The 26,865-nt window shown below is 43.5% G+C and overlaps 1 protein-coding gene across 2 annotated transcripts; it reads left to right on the forward strand.

Annotated features, from left to right (window-relative positions):
- On the forward strand, positions 1-26,102 carry CCR7 (C-C motif chemokine receptor 7). Of its 2 annotated transcripts, XM_073683349.1 has the most exons (5): positions 10-109; positions 1,043-1,159; positions 13,996-14,033; positions 21,773-21,841; positions 23,188-26,102. In XM_073683349.1, the coding sequence occupies exon 5, from the start codon at positions 23,242-23,244 to the stop codon at positions 24,250-24,252; it is 1,011 nt and encodes a 336-aa protein (XP_073539450.1). In that variant the 5' UTR covers positions 10-109; positions 1,043-1,159; positions 13,996-14,033; positions 21,773-21,841; positions 23,188-23,241; the 3' UTR covers positions 24,253-26,102. The 2 variants fall into 2 exon arrangements, with proteins under 2 accessions (XP_073539449.1, XP_073539450.1); XM_073683348.1 differs by lacking the exon at positions 1,043-1,159 and having other exon boundaries at positions 1-109.
- The last annotated feature ends 763 nt before the right edge of the window (positions 26,103-26,865 follow it).

The raw sequence follows: 26,865 nt of genomic DNA on the forward strand, positions 1-26,865 counted from the left end.
GGTACAAGGAGACAAACATTCATTGACTTCACAGCTCAGACAGGATCTCGTCTCGTGCAAACGTAAGGAACCCAATCTCCTTACACCATGCTGCAGCTGCGAGGAAGTGGTAAGTAGCCGCCTGATAGAGGAGACAATGAGATGCCACAGGCTGCAGGCAGTGATTTACAGAATGGCAGCAGAGGTTTCCTTGGATGTAGCAGCCCTGACAATAATGCAGAATAATAGGATGCCCAGTTATCTTTCATGTGTTTGGTATTCTAATCTCACAGTTTGCTATATTTTTTTGTCTTTTCTAACCCTATAGGTAAATAGACATTATGTCCAGGTAAAATATTACTGTTGAATGTGCACAATAATTATTTTAGGTCCACTGTAATATAATTGGGGTGTCATTTTAGAATTCACGGATACGTTATTTAGAAATGTTAAACCGTTATATTTGGGGGTCGGAATATGGGGTCACCCTTAGATGTTGCCCATTGATATAAATGAATCATCTTGGGTTGGGGTTCAGGTCAGTTAATGAATGTTGGAGCCTTTCATTTAGGACAAAGGGGCCGCTAAACTAGGCACCAGTGTTATAAGTGTTAAATAGGCACATGGTAGGTAGGGGCTCTGTTACAGAAATTACATCTGCCCAATTTAGACCTTGGGAGACCGGGGTATGACCATGTGCGAGGGCTTCCCCTCTAAGTGGATAGACCCTAAGGTACTGAATCTCTGAATAGCAATGAAGAGACAGGAGAGAGTTTATATTGGAGCTCACCAGTGGCTCATGGGTAATATACAGCACTACCTTAAAAGGCCCCTATCACTCACATATGGACTTTTCAATATTTTTGCATTATGTAATAAATTTATATTCTTTTTTTTTTATTTTTGCCTAATTTGGTCCTTGGTGTTCTGCCTCACAACCTCACTTCGCATCCATTGTCCGCAACTTGACACCAAATTTTGCAATACAAACTGTATTCATTATTAAATAAATTGCTTAGACCTGGCAAGACTGGCATACTTACTATCAAATTATTCCATTTAGGAATAACCTGGATATTAAGATGAGAGCTAGAGTTGGACTCCTAATATGCTGATATTAATAACAGGCAGGAAAACTTTCAAAAAGATTTATACATCTGTCCTGACATAGATTTTCACAGTAAGTACACCATCATCATCACCGCTACATTTAATAATGTATGCAATTAGGACTGTGAAAAGTTGGGGACAGATTCCCCTTTGACCATCTGATATGTATGAAGGCAGACAGCTATCTCATGTGTATGGCCAGCTCAGTGGTGCTATTAAAGTGGCCCATAATTGGGGGTCAATCGTTCATATAATTGGTAATTCCTATGAATCAGACGGCTTATAAATCATCATTATTCGCAGCACACATTGCCCTGTGTATACAGGCCATGTGCTGCTAATAACAAATAACTATGAGCACAGAACAATTGTTTTAACAATCGTTCTATACGCATTGAATTATGTTTGCTCTAAACAGACCAAGGGGTATTCCTATCTCCAAGATCCTATCTCAATATGCAGTAGGTGTAATAATAATATTAGCAAATACCTACAATTAGAAATGTAGTATAGTTCTTCTGATTCGCTATGTAGCTTACCCCATGTGCAGGGCATTGCAGAATCTATGGTTACGACCACTCATATAGTGACAGTTAGTTAGTTGTTAATAGTTGTAACCATGGATATCTAAGCTACTGCAATGCCCTGCACATGGGGTAAGTGACATAGCTAATCAGAAAAACTATACTACATTTCTAATTGGAGATATTTGCTAATAATATTATTATTACACCTACTACATATTGGGATAGGATCTTGGAGACAGGAATACTCCTTTAAACGAGCTTCCATTTAGCTCATTGGCGGTCTTTTAACGGCTGCAGTTGACACATGAAAACCCAACATAACTCTGCACTGTCCGGTTGTGTACTCTCTTTAGTATGTTATCTAAGTTTATCGCATAAGCCCATCCTTCTGTTGTTAATTTTCAGCTAACTTGTGATTATAAAATAATAATATTTTGCAGTAGGCTGTGAAGCAAGATGCTGTTTTTAGCCAATTTGCAATGTAGCATGTATGGCCAGGAAATGTCAGCACATGGATAGCCATGACAAAATACCACAAATGACTTTCTAAACTTCCAAACTTTTTTCACAAATATATAATTTAAAAAAAATAACAACAAAAAAACAGATAATCCATTCATTTTTTGACTTGTCTCGCAATCGTATTGTTCCAAGATATAACAAGTGCTTTATAATAGCCAAAAAGGGACTTTTTAGAGTTCTTATGAAATGAGTTAAAACAAAACCCTCTGTCTCTTAGTCGTAAACTCCAGCCTGAGAGCATTCGGTAAATGGAAAAAGTGATTTTGAAAAATGAAAGTGAGAAAGTTGGTTTATGGTCAGATGTTTTTCATGTAAGCGTCACCACTGAATGCTGAGTTCTCCGTCCTACAGCACATGAGAAGAATGAGTCAACTTTCTTCTTACCTTCTTCACTAATAATTATATAGAGGATTGTGGTACATACAATGGCATGTCAAGGTGACAGTGGTATACACTGTGGTCAATATGTGAGTGGTATGTTTTTCAAGATTATTTACTACCCCTTTAACATTCCTGACTTTCACAGGTAAGACGCTCTATCATCCTTCAGGATAAATGCACACGCAGAGTAAATGCTGTGCAGAGTCTCACAGTATTAGCCATGTACAAGCATTTTACCAACTCTCTACATGTTTTTTACTCTCTAGTTTCTCATTTTCTGCTGCAGATTTCAATGTAGAGGGATGAAATCTGCAGAAAATCCAAATGTTTTACATAACTGTTATTGACTCCTTGAATCTCCCCCACTTATCCAGTGCCGCTGCCTCAATTGCAGTGATCATGTGCTGGACATCATTGACTGCAGCCAATCACTGCCTTCAGTATCTACGTGCAGTACATCCATGCACCACTGCTGAAGCCACGGCTGCTGCAGTCACATGGATGATGTCTTGCACGTGAGTAGCGACATTGGAACAGCAAGGGAGTAAGTAATAGCTATTTCTTTATTTTACTGTAGCTGGTTGTCTTACAGCCAGACACAAGAAAGTCAGGAGATGGAGGAGGGGGCATGGCTGATCTCTCTGAGACACAAAAGAGAAGACTTCTTAAATATGAGACAGAATAGGTGAGGATTAAAGGAAGAGTTGCCTGGATAGTTTTTAAAAAATTTTGTGCATTTTCTGTGTTTATTGTTTCTTTAGGTGATAAAACTCTGGATCCCTGCATATACAGAGTTTGCCACGCTGATTGACATGGCTGACCACTTCAGCCAATCACTGAGAGCTGCGGTTTCGTACTACTTAACTATGCATAACTGCTAAACTCAGTGATTGGTTCTAGTGGGTGGCGGCATAAAAAGCAAAAAATCAGCTGTAAAAAAAAGTGTTGTAAGTAAAGATGCTGCAAATTTATCAGATATTCTGCAACAAATAATGGTAACGCAACCACAAACACAATTAAAAAAAATTACTCTCTTAATGAATTACCCTGTGGTTACAGGTGCACTTTAAAGGTAAAATATAATGAAGGCAACTCATAGAGTCGTCCAGTTCTGTCACACTGTTAGGCCATGTTCACACGTTCAGTATTTGGTCAGTATTTTACCTCAGTATTTCTAAGTCCAAACCAGGAGTGGGTGATAAATACAGAAGTGGTGACGCATTTCTATTATACTTTTCCTCTATTTGTTCCACTCCTGAATTTGGCTACAAACACTGAGGTAAAATACTGAACATGTGCATGTGGCCTTAGAAATTATGTTCATTTGCTTCTAGTAAACCTGGATGATAACAAGTAAGTCTATGTGCCCACGTAGCAGATTTGATGTAGAGCGTTTTTGCCTCTCTCTGGCAGAAAAGAACGCATGCAGATTTACATGCATTTTTTCTGCCAGAGAGAAGCGTTTTTGCATACATTTCTGCATGCGTTTTTTCAAGCATTTTTCCAAGCGATTTTGAGCACACACAAGTTGGTCACACAATATAAATCTGTGCAAAAGGCATGGATTTATATTGTGTGACCAACTTGGATGCTTTAAATACTGCATCTATAGTAAAAAAAAAAAAAAATTAAAAAGTTAAAAATAAAAAAAAACTGTATACTCACCTCTTCGGTCTCCTCCCGGAGGTAATCCTCTCTCCTCGGCGTCCCGCGGTGTACTGGCAGGACCTGCGGTGACGTCATTTAGTCAACTGATGGTCACGCGACAATCACCTAACCGCTGACGTCAGCAGTCACGTGACCATCAGCTGACTAAATGACGTCACCTCTGGTCCTGCAAGTACACCGCGGGACGCCGAGGAGAGAGGACGCCGCCGGGAGCAGACCGGAGAGGTGAGTATACATGTTTTTTTTATTTTTAACTTTTTTTATTTCTTTTTTTCACCGCGTGGTAGCCGGGATGAAGAGGTGTTGTAGTCTCCTCTTGATTCTGGGTACCACACACACCGCGATTACGCCGCAAATTCGCAGCCATTGAATTTAATTGAAACGCAGCAAATCCACATATACCTGCGGGTTTGCTGCGTATCAATGTTCCTCAATGGCCGCGAATTTGCAGCGTAATCGCGGTAGAAATGGTCATGCTGCGTTTTGCAGCGCAATGCGAATTCGGCACACTAATTAGCGCGTCATGTGCACAGCACATCCGAATTCACATTGCTTTGCATGGCAGACGGTTTTACAAGCGTTTTTGCGGCCGTAAAAACGCAGCAAAAACGCTACAAGAACGCTATGTGGGCACATAGTCTAAAGTAGAGACATACCAGGGTGTAAAAGTAATGGCAGAACCGGATCCACCAGCCAGAAACCAGTAGCAAAATACCGCAACATGCACCTGTGACAGATGTGAACAGAGGCTTGCGCTGCATTTTTTGGTCCTACAAGGGCTGTCATCCAGGAACTCCATCTATGTAAAATCTCACTATGTAGCAGGGCAGATTTGCTATTTAGGACCTTTGGAAAGCTTACCAATCACATTGGGAGCTGTAATTGTAAGAGGGAAGACCAGAGTGTAAGTACTTTCAGAACAAGGGATCTGGAACTGCCGGGACCGTACCTCTGGTTGCAGGGGGAAGACAGACTTCCAGCACAGGAGTCAGGTGACTGGGAAGCTGGGGGCGTGTCCAGAGTGAGAGCTGGGAGGTCAGGTGACCGGAAAACTGGTGGCGTGACTTGAGAGAGGAGGAGACGAGGACTTTTGCACGGGAAAGGGAGAGCAGAGTCCCGCTCAGGAGAGCAGTGTGAGAGGGTCCAGGCTCCTGGCTCCAGTACTGGGAGCAAGAGCCGAGTGCAGTGGACCGGAGGAGTCAAGCCGACTAGAGGGAGAAGAGACGCAGAGTCTGTGGAGCTGAGCACATGAGGTGCTGTGTTATGGACTAGGGGCTCAGCGGGTAAAACCGGAGACCGCCCGCTGCCGCCAGAAGACGGAGCATTGTTTGGGCGGGGAAGCCTGAAGAAATCAACACCGGCATCAGCTGGCAACTGCCTTGTGGAGGAAGAGAGTCAGCTAAGTGTAAAAACTGTCGTTTACAACCGGTTCGACTCTGCTATATCTAGTTAAACTGTGAACTGTCAGTTAAAGACTTTTACTTGCTACTTCCCTTATTTTCCCCTGTTACTCCTTGCTTGAAGATTGACCCTATTATCATAAACTTCCCCTGTTTATTAACCCTGCATTGGCTGCTGTGTGTTTCTGTGTCGCTGCATCTAAAGTACCCGTAGCATTTGGCGTAGTCGGCAGGATGCAGTCGTTAGACACAGACACTGCAGAGCAGTCCATCCTGGGAGCCCCTAAATTTAGCTTGCCGTTGGGGGCCATGCTCAGCAATTTCCCAAAGCTCACCGGGGACAATATGATGCTGTGGGACTGGATTGAGAGAGTTAGGAGTATGTTACGTATGCATCCGATGACCCCAGCTATGCAAGCCGAAATAGCCTTACTGGCCCTGGATGGCGAGGTCCAACAATCCGTGATGTACCGCCCTCCCCATGACCGGGATACTGTAGAAAAAGTGGTGCGGACACTGGAGGAGATGCATGGGGATCCCACCAATGTAGGAGAGCTGAGGATACGGCTGTTTCACCAAGTGCAGCAGGAGGGTGAAACTGTGACGCAGTATGTTAATGCCTTACAGAGGGTGCATGCCTATATCACTAGAAAAGACGACATGAGGAATTTGGGAATGGGCCCCCCTGACGTGATCTTAAGGGACCAGTTTGTGGCAGGCCTCAGGGATGTGCAGCTGAAGCAGGCCTTGCGGGAGCGCCTGCGTGCCAACCCACGTATGACTTTTCTAGAAGTGGGGGTGGAGGCACGTGTGAGACAGCAGGAGATGGGGGTGACGGCCCTGGCAGCGATGGTCCGGAGTAACGAGGTACCCACCCCGCCTGCAGCTGAACCGGAATGGGCTCGAGAGATGCGAAAGGACATACAGGAGATGCGGGATGAATGGTCCTGTCTCAAGAAGACCCCTGCCCCGACACCAGAGATACCCAGATCGATTGCTCCAGTTATGGAAAGAATTGAATTCAGGACCCCCCCTGCATGAGAGTTCCGTAGAGGAGTGAGGCAGCCCTACACAGACAGAAACACGACCTGCTGAAAGTGTGGAGGCGCAGGACATTACGCCAGGCGCTGTGCTAGCCGAGGGCGGCCCCTGTCGCGGCAGCCGTTAAACTAGCAGGCTCCGTGCTTGGGGGACACAGCCCGGAGCCTGAGGAAGGGGAAAGAAAAAGAGGAAGTCCCAAGGACCGGGTTTCCACCAGCCCGACTGTCTGGGCCGAAATAAGCGGTCGGGCTGTTCATTACCTGATTGACACGGGATCCCAGGTGACTACGATGAAAGAAACCTACTTTCAACAGCGATTTCCAGAGATAGCGCAGCCTGAATGGGGACCAGTAATTAGACTCACAACAGCTAATCAGTTACCCATCCCGGTCGCAGGGGTCGTGTGGATGAAGATCCGAGTGTGTGGAAAAGATGTGGGATAAAAAGGAGTCGTCCTGGTCGCAGGGGGAACCGGAAGTGGACCCCCGGTGACCCTCGGAATGAATGTGCAGAAAGAGATCGGGCAAATCTTGATTAGTGAGCCAAAGGAGATTCCTCTAGACCAGTCGGACCCGCGAACCCCCCAACAACTAATCCGAGCTGTCCAGGCTCAGGAGACGTCAAGTGAAGGTCCTGGGGAAAATAATAGTGCCAGCAGCTACGGCGCTCACCTTACCGCCCGGACAAACTGTACTCGTGTTATCCGCACAGGCCTGCACACCTCTTGAGGGGGTTGATGTTCAGCTAGAACCAACATCGATGGACAAAGTACCCCCCGGACTCTTGGTGGCTTGGATACTGGTCACCGTTCAGCGTGGCAATGTTATAGTGCGGTGTGTTAATCTGGGCGAAGATGATCTCACACTCCCTCCCAGGGCGGAAATAGTCCAGATTCTGGGAATGCCAGAGAAGTTGGTGCGACCAGATGTGGTACAGCTGTCCGCTGTACGAGGAGACTCCTGGACTCTGGCGGTCACCGTGCCGCCGGAATCCCACCGGGCTAGTGCGAAGGGGGGACAAAGAATCCTAGAACGAATGCGGGCTGAATTGATGGGACTTACACCTCGACAGGTGCAGCAGGTTGAGGAGGTACTGGAGCGGTACCAGGAAGTCTTTGCTTGCCATGAGGATGATTATGGTTGCACCGAAGCCATTACCCACGAGATTCCCACGGGGAGCGCTGCCCCAGTGCGGGAGAGATACCGGCAGATACCTCCCCAGATGTATAAAGAGGTCAAGGAGATGCTAGCCCATATGTTACAGAATGGTGTGATACGGGAGAGTCATAGTCCGTGGGCAGCCCCGATTGTCCTGGTTCGGAAGAAAGATGGGACCCTGCGGTTCTGTGTGGACTATAGACGACTGAATGCCTGTACAGTACGGGACTCTTACCCACTACCCCGAATCGAAGAGTCCCTGTCGGCCTTGGGGAAGGCAAAATACTTCTTCTCCCTGGATCTGGCCAGTGGGTACTGGCAGGTGCCCGTGGCCGAACATGACCGTGCAAAGACGGCGTTCATATTACCCATGGGACTGTTCAAATTCAATTGGATGCCCTTCGGCCTGACTAACGCCCCCGGGAAGTTCCAGCGCCTTATGGAGGGGAGCCTGGGAGATTTGAACTTTGAGGAGGCACTGATTTACCTTGACGACATAATTGTCTATGCCGCCACCTTCGAGGAGCACCTCCAGCGACTAGAGCAAGTACTGAGTCGCCTACAGAGTCATGGCCTAAAGGTGAAGCCCCAGAAGTGCCACCTGTTCCACAAACAGATCGAATATCTCGGTCATACTGTGTCCGGTGAAGGAGTCAGGCCCACCCAGGAAAAGGTGGCCGCCATACAGGAGTGGCTTTCTCCGAAGACAGTGAAGGACGTTCGGGCCTTCCTGGGACTTGCCGGGTACTACCGAAGATTTGTGAAGAACTTCACCCGCATAGCCAACCCATTGCTGGAGCTACTTAAGGGAGTGCCGGAGGGCTCCAAGGAAGAAGCCAGGAAGAGGCCTTCCGTGCCCTAAAAATGGCCCTGACCGAGGCCCCAATACTTGCCTATGTGGATTTCTCCCAACCATTCATACTCCACACTGACAGGAGCCTACATGGTCTGGGATCCGTGTTATCCCAAGTACAGGAGGGGAAAGAGCGTGTGATTGTGTATGCCAGCCGCTCCCTTCATGACTCCGAGAGGAACCCAGATAATTATAGCTCTTTTAAATTAGAGTTGCTGGCTCTGGCTTGGGCAATGACCGAGAAGTTTGCAGAGTATTTGTCCGGGTCCGAAGTACTGGTGAGAACAGATAGCAACCCTCTGGCCCACCTGGAGAATACGAAATTGGGGGCCTGGAGCAGCGGTGGGTGGCCCGCATGGCCAGGTACCAGTATAAGATCGCCTACCAGCCTAAGGCAGAGAATACTCAAGCCGACGCCCTCTCCAGACTGACTTATGAACGGCCTGATCATGACCGCGATGAAGATTTGGAGGCGGATGAGACCCCTAGCTTCCGAAGTTTCGTAGGGCCGCTGACCGCGGCACAGGGACAGATCGGAGAGACGTCGGAAGAACAAGTGCTAGGGCGGCCAAGAGATGACTGGATCCGACTTGAACAGACTGACAGAGGAGTTGCTCAATTAGGTCAATGGGTGGCTTTGTTGCAAGTTCCCAGTCGAGAAGAGAGGAGTACCCTGTCCCCGGGAGCACTGAAAATGCTGGGACAATGGGAGAGACTGTGCTTGCGAGACGGGCTGCTGTACCGACGGGTGCAGCTACTGCGAGAGTTCGGGACCACCTGGCAAGTGGTGATCCCAGAGAAGTTGGTCGGAGTAGTGGCTAAGGAGGCTCATGAACGAGGGGCTCACTTCGGACCAGAGAAGACGTTTCAGTGGTTGCAGAGGCAACTGTTTCTCTCTGCTCTGACTTGCCCACCGCTCCGACGGCTTCTCTCTGCTCTACCTTGCCCACCGCACCTGCGGTTTCTCTCTGCTCTGCCTTGCCCAGACACACCAGAGAGATCATGAGACAGGCTGCAAAGGAGTAAGAAACAGAACCTGCTAAAGGCAGTGTAATGACCAGAGTGCTTTCCAAGGGTGGGGGGGTGGTAAGACAAAGAGATCTCTCTGGTGCGTCTGTGCCTCTATATTATGTACCAGACTGTTGTATCACTATGCATTTTTTATTCAAATTATTTATATATTGATGTCTTACTGTAGGCTATTGGGGCACTGTGCATTAATGCGAGATCATGAGTATATATGATTGCGACAGGCTATACATATACCCTGGTATATTTTCTTGAAACTAGCTAAATGCAATTCCATTGATGTCAATGACCAGTTTCTAGATCTCAAACTGTTATATACATCTGTTTTTTTTATCCACCTTGCAAACTGTCCTGTCTAATTTTAATATTATAATCCAATAAAGTGATTTTGTACAGGTAGTCTGTCTTGTCCTCCTATTCTTTTCTTAGGTCTAATTGACAGTTTATGGTTTGTTTACGGGGGGGGGGGGGTGCTGCTCAAGGTTGGTCAGTAATCCACCCTTTAATATATCATGTTCTTTTTGGCCATGCATAGTTGTCTAACAGAGTGGGTTCATCGTAGTATGCTGCGACCCTGTCTGTCTAAAGATGATGAGGATGGAGAAGAATCACCTGCTTCTAGAGAGGGTCCTGTCACAGTTGCCCCAAGCCACGATGTGGACAAAGAAGAATTGTTGGTTCTGCCTCCGAGCCCCAGCACTCGATTACCTGCAATCCCCAGTGCAGGCGGCGAGGGAACAACCTCGATTGAAGCCACCGGGCAGGCGGGAGATTGGAAATCCGAGTGACCCTGCACCACCCACCGGTCAAACTGAGTTACGCCGGTCAGAACGAACAACAGCAGGAGTGCCTCCTCACCGTTACGAACAATATCAATTCATATGGTACCGTATCGTCCAGGAAGTCCAAGAATGTGAACGTTTGGTGAAAGAACTCTCGCCCGAGGAATGGCGAGTTAAAGGAGAGAGGGGGCGTAAGAGGGAAGACCGGGGTGTAAGTACTTTCAGAACAAGGGATCGGGAACTGCCGGGGCCGTACCTCTGTTTGCAGGGGGAAGACAGACTTCCAGCACAGGAGTCAGGTGACTGGGAAGCTGGGGGCGTGTCCAGAGTGAGAGCTGGGAGGTCAGGTGACTGGAAAACTGGTGGCGTGGCTAGAGAGAGGGAACGACAAGGACTTTTGCGCGGGAAAGGGAGAGCAGAGTCCCGCTCAGGAGAGCAGTGTGAGAGGGTCCAGGCTCCTAGCTCCAGTACTGGGAGCAAGAGCCGAGTGCAGTGGACCGGAGGAGTCAACACGACTAGAGGGAGAAGAGACGCAGGGTCTATGGAGCCGAGCACGTGAGGTGCCATGTTATGGACTAGAGGCTCAGCGGGTAAAACCGGAGACCGCCCGCTGCCGCCAGAAGACGGAGCATTGTTTGGGTGGGGAAGCCTGAAGAAATCAACACCGGCATCAGCTGGCAACTGCCTTGTGGAGGAAGAGAGTCAGCTAAGTGTAAAAACTGTCGTTTACAACCGGGTCGACTCTGCTATATCTAGTTAAACTGTGAACTGTCAGTTAAAGACTTTTACTTGCTACTTACCTTGTTTTCCCCCATGTTTTCCCGTTACTCCCTGCGTGGAGATTGACCCTGTTATCATAAACTTCCCCTGTTTATTAACCCTGCATTGGCTGCTCTGTGTTTCTGTGTCGCTGCATCTAAAGTACCCGTGTTACATAATGCCACAAAGATTTCCCAGACATCAGATATAATTTAGGATGATGAACAGGCTTTTTACCAATTTGAAAGAAAAAGACAACTGAAGGATCTGAACTGTATCAGTAGATGTGATCAATGCCTTGTGGGTTTATTGACCATGCTGTATGCATAGCCTGATTTTACCCAATTTTGACATCAGCATTGCTGTATACAGGAACTATTCACATTGATGTTCTAATCCGGTGGTAACACAACAGTTAGTGCTCCTCACTTTTTAATCTGGTGTGGGCAAAAAATAAAAAACATAATTCATATAACAAATAGAGACATTAATTTTAGCTCCACTTCCATTAGAATAGGTAGAATAGGTTTGGGAAAAGCTTTATGTTGCTTAGTCTCCTGCTAGGAGGCAACGTGCTGCTGCAGAAACCTTCCACCCACTGCTCTGTTTGCTATATAGAGTTTATCCCAGAACCTGGACAGAACATTTATAGAACTAACAGTTAAAAGGGTATTCCGGGTCTGTAAAACGACATTAAATATACTAAACATAAAAATACTAATCATACATATACGGTAAGTTTCTTCTCCAGATTTCCCACACTCTCTCTCATTTGCTGACATTGCACTGAGAACCGTAGTAAAGGTTCAAGCAACCCTGGGGAAAAAGGAAAGAGGCAACTGTAGCTGGAGCCCATTATCTGTACTGGTCCCATGTCAGCTAGTAAAACTGAAAAAATGAATAGATTGTCACATTCCCTTAAAGAGTAACCGTCAATGTAATTTTTATCTTATAAATCAATAGTACACATGAACATAAGAAACATTCTAATATATCTTATCAGAGAAATCCACTTCTATCTCTAACTAGACTGATTTTTCACTCTAAATTCAGGGGTAAAATCTGCACTGTATGCAGTGAAGACAGATTTCCCCATTACTGAGATAGATGACAGTTGGTGCTTTTACATTTCTATGCAGGAGGGAGGAGCTAGGGGCAAACACAGATATTCTGCTGCTGGTTCCATAGAACTTTATGAGCACCAACTCTTATCTCACTAAAGGGAATATCTGACTTCACTGAAGACAGATTTTACCTGTGAATTGAGACTTTTGACACTGATCAAAAAGAAGCTGATTTTTCTGATAAGATAATTCACAAAGTGTCTCATTTTCATGTGTACTAAAATAAAGTGACAGTTACTCCTTAATATTTTACTCAGACACAGGGCTTATTTATGGGAACGGCAGCTGAGTGACATTTATTGATCCCTTAGCACTCTGACTCTATTTCACTGTAACTTACAAGAATCCCCATGAGCTGTCTGGTTTAGCGCACACATGATATGAATGCACTAACTTACTTACAAAAACAAGCTCTGCCGATTAGAAATGACTGTACTGATGACGACGCTGTCAAATAATGTCTACATGACTAGACGAAACTCATGATATCATCATAATAAGAGGCGATGACCGCCTACAAGCAGCATGCTATATGTGTTAGTCAGAACTAATATATGCTAAGCAATGCATAAGTCTCAATCAGCATACTTTGCCACCCTATAAAAGACACATAGATGCTTATGATGATAGTATACCATGTTTATTATGCCTTTATAAGGGTAATATGGCCACCACAAGGCTATTCACACCTTAGCACAGAATTGACCATTTTTTTTCCTAAGTGCAAAGTTGAGCAACTTTCTAAATAGCTATCAATCAAGCTAAAGAGGCTGGTGTTGGGCGGGAAAACAACCTCAGGAGGCAGTAGCTTGTTAAAGGGAATCTCTCACTAGATTTTTACTACTTCATCTAAAAGCAGCGTAATTTAGGGACAATGACCCTGATTCCAGCGATGTGTCACTTACTGGGCTGCTTGCTGTCGGTTTGATAAAATCACTACTTTATCTGCTGCAGATCTATCAGTTCTCTGAATGCTGAGCTCTGTATAACCCTGCCCACATCACTGATTGTCAGCTTTCTGCCCTTGTACAGAGTACACAGAATACTGACAATCAGTGGTGGGGGCGAGGTTACACAGAGCTCATGAATATGGAGAATTACTAGGCCTCCAGGGATAATCTCCTGCTGATAAAACAGTGATTTTATAAAAACTATACTAAGCAGGCCAGTAAGTGAAACATCGCTGGAATCAGGGTCTCAGTCTCTACTTTATGCTGTTCTCATATTGGGTGGCAAAAACCTGGTGACAGATTCCCTTTAAGTGCTCTGTCAGGACCAGAGCGCTGAATACCTCATTTGGATATGAATGAAAATGCAAAATTACTTGGTAATGCAGAAACAAATAGAAGATATAGTGATGTTGATGGATTAATATTTCAAAGACCTGCATGGCCATATATGTGGTTTGGGGGGGTATATCTTACTGACAGATTCCCTTTAAAAATGTTCTACCATTTTTCTGCAGTAGATTGCCTTTAAATCCTTTATCTATCTCGAGTGATGTTGCAAAACTGGTAGAACTTTGTGCCCCCCAGACCACTTTTTACAGTATTAATCTGGTCACATCCATCACCAGGTGGTCGGCAGACCCCTCCAAATAGCATAAGATCATAGCTACAAGAATGGGAAGGTTTTATAAAAATATTTTTGTTCTGATTTTCAGAATTTCTACTCGTGGTTCTCGTCCTGACCGTCCTGCAGGTAAGGGTGCTGTAGACAAGTCATGGGAATCGGGTTATGTGTAACCACAGTCTCTTGTATGGGGGCGCTTCACCACATTGATCAGTTGTGCGGCACTGTCTTCACGAACCCCTCTTTACAGACAACTGCTCTTTTTACTTTCTACCTATTCCTTTCAACCACAACTTCTTTGTAATTTTTTTTCTTGAGTCGCTATCTTAGCTCCTTCTGTCAAAAGAGCTCAACATCAAAGGAAGAATCCAGAATAAAGCCTTCACCCACACAGCGCTCATGTACTGACATTATCTGTACGAGTATAACAGTACCTGGGACTACGCCCATAAGATATATACCCTTCTAACCACACCGGGGCTATACTCTGCCGTGCCTAAAACTCCCAACATCTTTTTAACTATTTAACCCCCTCACTCTAATCTAAGTAATCAATTCCACTGAGAAATTCTTCGAAAGTCAGAAATTTGCTCTATTTTACTAATATTCTCATTATCTGTCACAAGAAGCCCCCGAAAGCGAAAAGATTTCCCTTCGTCCTCCCTCAACTCTGTGCACTGATGACCTGTACCATTATTCATCCAGATTCTCTTGTTTCATAGCTATAATGGCACAACCACAGTGTAGACTGACACACAGAAAAATGGGAGCATACACAACAATGCCAATTTGTATTCTTCTCAAGTTGAAGCCCTCATAGACGTTTTAAAGGGTAACTTAACTTCAAGTTCAATTTTAACCCCTTAAGCCCCGCGGGTGGTTTGCACGTTAATGACCGGGCCAATTTTTACAATTCTGACCACTGTCACTTTATGAGGTAATTACTCTGGAACGCTTCAACGGATTCTGAGACTGTTTTTTCGTGACATATTGTACTTCATGATTGTGGAAAAATTTCTTCGATATCACTTGCGTTTATTTGTGAAAAAAACGGAAATTTGGCGAAAATTTTGCAATTTTCAAAATTTGAATTTTTAAGCCCTGAAATCAAAGCGATATGTCACACAAAAGAGTTAATAAATAACATTTCCCACATGTCTACTTTACATCAGCACAATTTTGGAACCAAAATTTTTTTTTGTTAGGGAGCTATAAGGGTTAAAAGTTGACCAGCGATTTCTCATTTTTCCAACAAAATTTACAAAACCATTTTTTTAGGGACCACATCACATTTGAAGTCACTTTGAGAGGTCTTTATGACAGAAAATACCCAAAAGTGACACCATTCTAAAAACCGCACCCCTCAAGGTGCTCAAAACCACATTCAAGAACTTTATTAACCCTTCAGGTGCTTCATAGGAATTTTTTGAATGTGGAAGAAAAAAATGAACATTTAACTTTTTTCACAAAAATGTTACTTTAGACCCAATTTTTTTTATTTTCACAGGGGTAACAAGAAAAAATGGACCGCAAAATTTGTTGTGCAATTTCCCCTGGGCACGCAGATACCCAATATTTGGGGAAAAAACACTGTTTGGGCGCACTGTAGGGCTCGGAAGGGAAGGAGCGCCATTTGACTTTTTGATTGTAAAATTTGCTTGAATAATTAGCGGACACCATGTTGCGTTTAGAGAGCCCCTGTGTGCCCAAACATTGGAGCTCCCCCACAAGTGACCCCATTTTGGAAACTAGACCCCACAAGGCACCTATCTAGATGCATAGTGAGCAGTTGCAACCCCCAGGTGCTTCACAAATTGATTCGTAAAAATGAAAAAGTGAAAAAAAAAACACTTTTTCATTTTTACGAATCAATTTGTGAAGCACCTGGGGGTTCCAACTGCTCACTATGCATCTAGATAGGTGGCTTGGGGGGTCTAGTTTCCAAAATGGGGTCACTTGTGGGGGAGCTCCAATGTTTGGGCACACAGGGACTCTCTAAATGCAACATGGTATCCGCTAACAAATTGAATGGAAAATCGGCTCAAATTGTTAGCGGACACCACATTGCGTTTGGACAGCCCCTCTGTGCCCAAACTTTGGAGCTCCACACAAGTGACCCCATTTTGGAAACTAGACCCCCCAAGGCACCTTTCTAGATGCATAGTGAGCACTTGGAACCCCCAGGTGCTTCACAAATTGATTCGTAATAATGAAAAAGTGAAAAAAAAAACACATTTTCATTTTTACGAATCAATTTGTGAAGCACCTAGGGGTTCCAAGTGCTCACTATGCATCTAGATAGGTGCCTTGGGGGGTCTAGTTTCCAAAATGGGGTCACTTGTGGGGGAGCTCCAATGTTTGGGCACACAGGGACTCTCTAAATGCAACATGGTATCCGCTAACAAATTGAATGGAAAATCGGCTCAAATTGTTAGCGGACACCACATTGCGTTTGGAGAGCCCCTCTGTGCCCAAACTTTGGAGCTCCCCCACAAGTGACCCCATTTTGGAAACTAGACCCCCCAAGGCACCTTTCTAGATGCATAGTGAGCACTTGGAACCCCCAGGTGCTTCACAAATTGATTCGTAATAATGAAAAAGTGAAAAAAAAAACACTTTTTCATTTTTATGAATCAATTTGTGAAGCACCTGGGGTTCCAAGTGCTCACTATGCATCTAGATAGGTGCCTTGGGGGGTCTAGTTTCCAAAATGGGGTCACTTGTGGGGGAGCTCCAATGTTTGGGCACACAGGGACTCTCCAAATGCAACATGATATCCGCTAACAATTTGAGCCGACAATTTGTTAGCGGATATCATGTTGCATTTGGAGAGTCCCTGTGTGCCCAAACATTGGAGCTCCCCCACAAGTGACCCCATTTTGGAAACTAGACCCCCCAAGGCACCTATCTAGATTCATAGTGAGCACTTGGAACCCCAGGTGCTTCACAAATTGATTCATAAAAATGAAAAAGTGTTTTTTTTTTCACTTTTTCATTTTTACGAATCAATTTGTGAAGCACCTGGGGATTCCAAGTGCTCACTATGCATCTAGATAGGTGCCTTGGGGGGTCTAGTTTCCAAAATGGGGTCACTTGTGGGGGAGCTCCAAAGTTTGGGCACAGAGGGGCTCTCCAAACGCAATGTGGTGTCCGCTAACAATTTGAGCCGATTTTCCATTCAATTTGTTAGCGGATATCATGTTGCATTTAGAGAGTCCCTGTGTGCCCAAACATTGGAGCTCCCCCACAAGTGACCCCATTTTGGAAACTAGACCCCCCAAGGCACCTATCTAGATTCATAGTGAGCACTTGGAACCCCAGGTGCTTCACAAATTGATTCATAAAAATGAAAAAGTGTTTTTTTTTTCACTTTTTCATTTTTACGAATCAATTTGTGAAGCACCTGGGGATTCCAAGTGCTCACTATGCATCTAGATAGGTGCCTTGGGGGGTCTAGTTTCCAAAATGGGGTCACTTGTGGGGGAGCTCCAATGTTTGGGCACACAGGGGCTCTCCAAACGCAACATGGCGTCCGCTAACAATTTGAGCCGATTTTCCATTCAATTTGTTAGCGGACACCATGTCGCGTTTGGAGAGCCCGTGATGTGCCTAAACAGTGGAGCTCCCCCACAAGTGTCCCCATTTTGGAAACTATACCCCTCAAGGATTTTATTAAGGTGTATAGTGAACATTTTGAACCCAGAGGTACGGCACGGAATTTGTTTACATTAGGTCATCATATTGAATAAGTTGTCATTATTCTTGAGCGCAAGTGCTCGCTACTTGAGTTTGCATCGGGTATTCAGGTATGCACCATGTACAGCGTGTGCTCGAGTGACATGCTCGAGTCCCTGCTCCGCATGTTTCACGGTTATTAGACACCCAAAAAAAAACATGCGGGGATCGCTCGTGCATGGCAGGCAATCCCCGTAAAGTTTTTTGGCCGCGAAGCATATGGGGCAGAGACTCGAGCATGTCACTCAAATACCCACGATACTCAATGCATACCAGAGCACCCGATGCAAACTCAAGTAGCGAGCACTTGCTCTCAACACTAGTCGCCATATCGTCATCTTTTTTTCTTACTTTTGAAAAAAATCCCAACCCCAGCCCTAACCCTAGCACAACCCTAGCCCCAGCACAACCCTAGCCCCAGCACAACCCTAGCCCCAAACCCAGCCCTAACCCTAGCCCAATCCTAACCCAAGAGTTTATTTTTGACGCCGTTCCTTGTGCGGTATAAGTGATTAGACGACTTTATTCTTCGGGTCGGTGTGATTACAGCAATGCCAGAATCATATGGGGTTTTTATGACTGACAGCTGTCACACACTAAAAGACGCATTTTTTGTAAAATCTAGTTTTTGCATCGCCATATTTTGAGAGCTATAATTTTTCCAGATTTTGGCAGACAGTCATGTGACGGCTCGTTTTTTGCGGGATGACTTGACGTTGTTATTGGTGCCATTTTCAGGCACGTGACATTTTTTGATCGCTTTCTATTCCGATTTTTGGGAGGCAGAATAAACAAAAACCAACAATTCAGGAATTGTTTTTTTTTTTTATTCTGTTCCGCGTGTGGTAAAATTGATGAGGTAGCTTTATTCTTCGGGTCAGTACGTTTACAGCGGTACCACATTTGTATCATTTTTCTATGTTTTGGCGCTTATACACAATAAAAGCTATTTTATAGAAAAAAATATTTTTTAGTATCGCTTTATTCTGAGAGCTATAACTTTTTTATTTTTCGGCTGATGGAGCTGTATGGCAGCTTGTTTTTTGCGGGACGAGATGATGTTTTCAGCGGTATCATTTTTATTTATATGCGTCTTTTTGATCGCGTGTTATTCCACTTTTTATTTGGCGGTATGGTGATAAAGCATTGTTTTTTGCTTCGTTTTTTTTTTTTTTTTTTTACCGTGTTCACTGAAGGGGTTAACTAGTGGGACAGTTTTATAGGTCAGGTTTTTCCGGACGCGGCGATACCAAATATGTGTACTTTTATTGTTTTTTTTTTATTTTTTTTATAATAATATTTATTGATGGGTACATTATATTTTTATTTTTGGTGTATTATTTTTTTTATTTTTTTATAATATTTTTGCACATTTTTTTTTTTTTTTCCACTTTCACACAGTTTATACACTTTATTACTTTGTACCACTCTGGGACTTTCACTTTTTTTTTTCTGATCGCCTGCATGGCACAGGAATGGAGCACCATCCCTATGCCATGAAGGCTGTCAGAAGTGCACAGTGTGAAGATTGCTTGGAGATGCACTGCGCATGTCCAAGCAATCTTCCTGCTCTCTGGTGACCCGGATGTTGTCATGACGACATCGGGTCGTCATGGCAACACCCGGGAAGCCTTTGCAGACTGCGCTGGAAGCCGGAAGAGGAGGTGAGTATCGCCGATCACCTCCCCTTGCCCCCGCAATGCCGCGATCGACTTCGATCGCAGCATCGCGGGGGTTAATGTGCTGGGAGCGGTGCAGGACTGCTCCCTGCACATAGTACCGGGTGTCAGCTGTGACAATCAGCTGACACCTGGCGGCGATCGCGCCCGCACAGCCTGTGTGCGCGCGCGATCGCGATGACGTACTAATACGGGTCTGGCTCTTAAGTCCCAGGGCACAGACGCGTATTAGTACGTCAGATGTTATTAAGGGGTTAAAGAAACTGTTCCGTAAAGAGTTTCTCGCACACTTAAAGGGAACCTGTCACCTGAAAAAATGCTATTAACCTGCAGATATGTGGTTAATCTTCAGGTTAATAGATTTGTGAATGTGCCCGGCGCTGGCACTTAGACCCCCACTGCAAGGAGGAAGTGAATTTTATTCCACCCCACAGCGTTCCGGTTTCAGTTTGGGGGCAGTGCCGGTGCTGGTTCAATCACTGCTCCTTATACAGAGAGCAGAAGCATTAACCTCGCCCCCCGGCACTGACTGACAGCTGGCCCTATGAAAAAAATACAAAATATATATTAAAGTTCAAACCACCCCTTTTTCTCACCCCATTAAAAAATAAGGAATTAAAAAAAAAACACATACGGTATTTGGTATCGCTGCGTTCGTAAAAGTTCGATCTATCAAAATATAAAATAAATTAATCTGATGGTTTAAAAGTGTAAAGATAAAAAAAATCAAAACGCCATAGTTACAGTTTTTTGGCAGCTGCAACAACATGTAATAACAGGCGATCAAAACATTGTATATACTCCAATATTATATTAATAAAAACATTGGCTTGGGGTGGAAAAAACAAGCCCTCACACAGCCCCACATCCCAAAAATTGAAAATGTTATGGATCTCGGAAAGTAATGACACAGGCAAAATGTTTTTTTTCTTAGTTTTGTGAATGTTTTTTTCATCATTTAAATAAAACAAAAACTATACATGTTTGGTATCTGCGTAATTGTACTGATCTGGAGAATCATACTACCAGGTCAGATTTACAGTAAAATCAACGCTGTAAATAAATAAAAACAAAAAACACTGGTTTTGCTATTTTGCCACACCACTGAATTTTTTCCTGCTCTCCAGTACATCAGATGATAAAATGGATGGTGGCTCACATGGCTCACATGGCTATATCGATGGAAAAATGAAAAAAATGATGGCTCTTGGAATAAGGGAAGGAAAAAGCGAAAGCACAAAAACCAAAAATCGATTGGTTCTTAAGGGGTTAAATGCTCAAAAACACCAATACAACACAGCTATTAAGGCCATGGCCCCACTATCAGTATTTGGTCAGTATTCGGTCGGTATTTTTTCTCAGGAGTGGGTGATAAATGCAGAATTGGTGACTTGTTTCTATTATACCTTTTCTCTGATTGTTCTTCACCTGGTTTTGGCTCCCACTCCTGAGAAAAAATACTGAGCGAATACTGACCAAATACTGATAGTGGGGCCGTGGCCTAATAGAGAGGATTTACTAGGAATGCCAATTGGCATCACTGTCTTACCAGGAATAATACGGGTAGAGAGTTCTCAGTACTAGGATGTGTGACAATCAGTTGATCTCAGCAGTCTTGTGATCTTATGCAATCCATAATACCACGGTAAACAATAATTACACTTTCGAAATGTTGAGATTTATTGTTCTGTTTTAAAATGAAAGAAAGTATTAAAAAGAAAAAAATCTACCAACCATCACGCAAACCACTAAGAGCACAGACACACGGGGACTTTTCACTGATTGTCTACTTTTAAAGGTCATTAACTCTTTTCCTTTTGGGACATTTTTTCATTTTTTCATCATCATGTTTCCCATAAATTACTTATTTTTCCCTTCGTACGAGGGCATGTTTTTGCAGAACAAATTGTAATTTTCAGTGGTTTGTTTTCCCATATGCTGAGGCCCATAACTCAGGATGATTAATGTGATATTTTAAAATAATGATGCAACAGTACCATCAACATGTCACATTCTAATATCGTATTAAAGATAATGTGTCACTTGCCATAAATACAATTTTTCTTTTACCTGGTGTAAATGCTGCTCTTCTACTGAATCCGGTGTTATTTTTCTTTTGTCCCTGCTCCTCTCTGCTCTTGAGATACGGCCCCTCTTCCCTGTATATAAATCTAGTTTTATTTGCCAAAATAGCCCTGGTCCCCATATCTTCCCTGTGGATGTCTCCTTGAGGACCACTCCCATTTGGCTGACAAGAGGGGCTCATATCTCAGGAGAGGAGAGGCGCTGGAACAAAAAATAAAAAATGACAAATTCAGGAGAACAGCGGCATTTACTGTACACCAGGTAGAAAAAATACATATTTATGGAAAGTGATATTTTCTTTAAATAATAAATTTGTAATATATTTCAACTAAGCACGCTTATGTACAATATTAATTATTCATGTTACAGGTAGTCTCAACCAAAGCAGACATTGAGTCTAATAACTCTGCAAACAGCAGCATCAGCCCTTTCTCTTCTGTGAGTATGGACTAACTTTCTTCTGAGCTTGGGTTGGGCTTTTTCTTATACACAGCAGCCAATCTGAATAAACTGAGTTGCAGTGTAAAGCATGAGGAGGTGGATTTTAAAATGACTTAGACAGCCATATCAGGCATACTCACCTTCCAGTACCCCTGTGGTTCTAGCATAGGCTGTTCCAGAGGTCTGTGCTGGCTCTGGAAGTGGTCTACTCATTTAAAGTTCAACAGCCGGTGATTGACTGCAGCGGTCAGGTGACTACAAGAATGCGCTATTAAAGAAACATGCATTGATGCACTCCTCAAGTCACCTGACCACTGCAGCCAATTACAGACCTGATGACTTCTGAATGGAGCAGACATTGCTTCCTGCGGTGGCACAATCCTCCGGATTGGTCGCACTGGATCTACGATTGACAGGTGACTGTGCCTCCATTTATTGTTTGAACACCATCCATGTCAAAAAATAAAAAATATTTCACTCTATTGATTTTATAACAGGGCCAGATAAAGGTTGGGGGAGGACCTGGGCAATTGTCCCTTTATAATCCACCCCTCTTTTAGACTACCGATCTTGTACAATGTTAGCACCTTGCCGAGATGCAGAAGGTCATTTTGCAACTTGAATTGTGAATCTGTGGCTTCCTGTGCTTTCACTCCAGGTGAGACAGGATGTGGCTTAGAGAAGCTCAGAGAATAGAAAATGTGCAAATGTTCCCTTATGTGTTGCAGATTACCATCATCATGCGATCATGTGTGTCTGTCAGGGGATGTCAAATTTACAGACTGCCATGGACAGATACCCGCAGCCCAGGCTGCAGATGGCATAATATGGCTACTACTTACCAAATGCTCAAAACATACATACACAGAATTGGGTTAAAGAGGACCTGTCATGTCCCATAAATATGTATTCTTTTTACCCATTTAATGTGCCGCTGTTCTCCTGAATCTAGCATTGTTTTTCTTTTGTTCCCCTCCTTCCCTGTATATAAATTTAGTCTATTTTCCAAATAGGCATGGCCCGAAACTCTTCTTCATGGGGGTCATTTTCAGGACCATGCCCAGTTGTCTAATGAAGATTTAAATTAAAGGAAGAGTAAAAGTTCAGCAGCTACGTGCAAATTGCACAATATCCTCATTCATAGGCTTACCTACGCTTTTGTATAATAATAAACTTGGCAGCTTGTTGAATGGTGAGGCTTGGTCTGTGCATAATGAATCAAGTGCCAACTACTGCTAATTTAAGGGAATGTTCCTCTGTGGGCCAGTCTGAGCCTCTATGCAGCTGGTATGAGGCCCATACTATAGCATTTAAAATAACATGTAACATTTGCAATTTCTCAGGTTAGTGATGGGATCGGAAATTCCACCGACGTGACCACAGAAGGAGACTATGTGATGCTGGAAATTGATGATTATCAAGAGCAATGTAAAAAGGGTGACGTTCGAAACTTCAGTTCCAACTTCCTGCCATTAATGTACTTCATTATCTGCATCGTCGGATTATCTGGAAATGGTCTGGTCATGCTAAGATACTTGTACTTCAAGAGACTAAAAACAGGAACAGACTACTACATGCTGAACTTGGCAATTGCAGATATTGTTTTCCTCTTCACCCTTCCTTTCTGGGCAGTGAGCATTAGTTATCGTTGGGTTTTTGGTAACGAGATGTGTAAGGTTATCTACTGTCTGTACAAAATGAGCTTCATCAGTGGGATGTTCCTGCTCATGAGTGTAAGCATTGAAAGATACTTTGCAATAGTCGAAGCACCTTCTGCTCATCGTCACAGATCCAAGACGGTACTGATTAGCAAGCTCTCCAGTGTTTGCATCTGGTTCCTGGCCTTCACCTTATCCATACCTGAGATGATCAATAGTGGCGTCATGATCATGTATGACAAGGAAATTTGCACCATATTGCAAACAGATTTAAAGAGTTTCAATGCAATGCTGACGATCATTCAGATGGTCTTGGGATTTCTTCTACCCTTTCTCATCATGTCCTTTTGTTATAGTATGGTCATCAGAACCCTGCTACGAGCACGTAATTTTGAGAAGTACAAAGCTATCAAGGTCATCATTGCCATTGTCATTGCATTTGTGGTTTTCCAGTTGCCATACAACAGTGTCTTGTTGGTGAAGAACTTTTACAACAGCAGCGATTGCACTGTGAGCAAAAAACTGGACATAGCTGATGACATAACCTATAGTCTGGCATGCTTGCGTTGTTGCCTTAACCCTTTTCTCTATGCTATAATTGGAATCAAGTTCAGGAATGACATGTGTAAATTCTTCAAGGATTTGGGCTGCCTAAGTCAAGAGAAGTTTTCCAAATGGTCTACAAGCAAACCAAGCAAGAGAAGCTCTTTTGCAATGGACACAGAGACCACCACCACCTTTTCTCCTTGATATTCCTATTTCCTTTATATATATACATTAATATTTTTTTGGGATGACCACTTAAGAGTAAAACCAAAAAAAATGGTCCTCTAGGGGGATGGCTCTCTCAAGGAAGAGTACTACTATACAGGAACTGAAGTCTGAAGTCTGTCTCAGAAAAATCAAGCTTAGATTGTAGGCTGTCTTCTCAAACAGGCAGTCTTCTGGAGAGGTTTCATTACATAGCTTTCAAAAACGACAAAAAATATATACACCGGCACAACCATATGTATACTATATTACCATGAATTTTGCTCTTCAAACTGACATTAAACTTTTTTTTTGCTTTTACATCAGCAAAATGAATCATTGCCATAAAACTCAGATAGAAGAGTTGACATTTGTCATATTTTTCTGTTAATCGGCACCTTAATGACTGGTTGAAACTCAACAAAAAACTGTTTATCACAAGATAAATTTCCCGGTAGCCTCTAATATCATCTTGATATTACTCAGTTCTAACTAAAAAGACACATCTGTAGGATGCGCCTCCAGAATAGTAAAGACTGATATAAATCATTGTCTGGAATTAAGTCAGACAAACTCAATATTTTTGTTTTATAATCACTAGTCAACCGTCCAGTACTTTCCCGAAAATGTCATCTTTTGCCAAGTGCCATTGCCTATGTATGGCCAGGTTGAGCGACGGTAATGGCCAACACAGACTTAAATATTTATGATTGCCTTGGTGTAGTGATTGTTCATTAATGCTTGGTTTAACCTACTTCTATCTAATGTGTATGGCCACCTTTAGGGCTCATTCAAACATCAGTTTTTCTCGAATGATTGGTAGCTATCATGTTTTTCACGAATAGCACTCGTACCTACGATAGTCTTTGGGGCTGTTCACTTTTCCGATTTTTTTCCTTGGACCTAGTGGTCTACACAAAATCGGGGAGACACGTCCAATATTGATCCAATTGTGGGTTCAAACTCCCCAAGTTTCTCCCCAGGAAAGACATATTGGAGCTAGAGAGGGTACAAAGGAGGGCGACTAAGGTAATAAAGGGAATGGAGGGACTAGAATACCCAGAGAGGTTGTCAAAATTAGGCCTATTTACGTTGGAAAAGAGAAGGCTTAGGGGAGACCTCATAAACATGTATAAATACATCAGGTGGCAGTACAGAGATCTCTCCCACGACCTGTTTATACCAAGGATGGTGACAAAGACGAGGGGGCACACTATGCGTCTGGAGGAAAGGAGGTTCCTGCACCAGCATAGAAGGGGATTCTTTACGGTCAGAGCCGTGAGACTCTGGAACTCTCTGGGAGAGGAAGTGGTGATGTCCAACTCACTTAAAGAGTTCAAGAGAGGCCTGGACGCCTTTCTTGAGAACAATAAAATTACATCTTATGCTTAGTTAATTAATCCAGGGATTTAATCTGACTGCCAGATTGGTGTCGGGAACTGACTTTTTCCTCAATGATGTAAATTGGCCTATACCGCATGTTTTTTTGTTGCCTTCCCCTGGATCAACGCTGCGGAATAGCTGCAGTGCACAAGAAATAGGCTGAACTGGATGGACGCTTGTCTTTTTTCGGCCTTATAAACTATGTAAACTATGTAACTATGTAACTATGTAAGTCTATGAGTCTGAAAGGAATTGGACAGTACTCAGATGCCATCCATGTGCTGTCCATTTCTCACGGACTGTAAGACTGGAGAAGCTTGAAAAACCTCCATCACTTTTTTACTTCATCTGAGAAAAACTGATGAAACTCTGATGGCAAAAACTGACACTGACCAAACTCTGATGAAACTCAAACCATTTTTTAATGTACGTGAAAATTCACTGGGTTATGAATGAGCCCTAATACAGCGGAAAACGGAAACATAAGGGGTACGTTCCCACACATTGAAAATGCAGCAGATGTTCCAGTATTACCATTGTGCATTTGATTTTAAGAAATTTCATGCACGCACTGCAAAAATTGTCTACAGTGTCAATTCACCAGTGTTGCGGATTTCAATTCTGCAGCATGTAAATTTATGCTACGCAATGATATCCTAAATGGATTTCAGTGGGAAAAGCTCTGAAGGGAAATGCAATGTAGGAACATATGTAGAAGATTTGTTGACCACTCTTAAGGCCCCAAACACGTTACATAAAAGTTGGTCGAACTTGCCAATTTCGGCTGGAACAGTCGACCATCTAAAGTATATATGGGAGCCTGCGGCTTTCCATTGACAAATTATCCAGAGGGACATAAGGGCAGTTGGTATTCAGTTGTCTGAACATTCTTTTCGAAAAGGAGATAATGCCTCTGCAAGATGATTCTGGCAGCGTCTCTCTCATCTAGTACACAGGAACACTCAACCAAGTCTCTTTTGTATGGGCTAGTCAGGAAAGATAGCCGTCGGGCAAATGATCATTCAGCTGGGTGTCATCTACTGTGTATGGGGGCTTTACACATAGCAAAAGAAGGGCAAACCAAAAAACTACAGAACAGTATTTATTTAAACAGAGAGAAAAACTGCTTCAGAAATGCAGATATGATAATTATGGAGTTATATTTATTACCACTTATAGGCAGGAATATTACAAAATAATCCCTCCCTATTGCATTTACAGATTGATACC

Source organism: Phyllobates terribilis, unplaced genomic scaffold (assembly GCF_046119375.1).
Source record: "Phyllobates terribilis strain yellow unplaced genomic scaffold, ASM4611937v1 Scaffold_5__5_contigs__length_657084704, whole genome shotgun sequence".
Lineage (NCBI taxonomy): Eukaryota > Metazoa > Chordata > Amphibia > Anura > Dendrobatidae > Phyllobates > Phyllobates terribilis.

What these genes read in the sequence shown, in the direction of transcription:
- CCR7 (XM_073683348.1), top strand. Translation starts at nt 88, where the DNA reads ATGCTGCAGCTGCGAGGAAGTG. An exon ending in GCTGCAGCTGCGAGGAAGTG is followed by an intron (nt 110 to 13,995) that starts GTAAGTAGCCGC and finishes TCTGATTTTCAG; the next exon opens with AATTTCTACTCGTGGTTCTC. An exon ending in TCGTCCTGACCGTCCTGCAG is followed by an intron (nt 14,034 to 21,772) that starts GTAAGGGTGCTG and finishes TTCATGTTACAG; the next exon opens with GTAGTCTCAACCAAAGCAGA.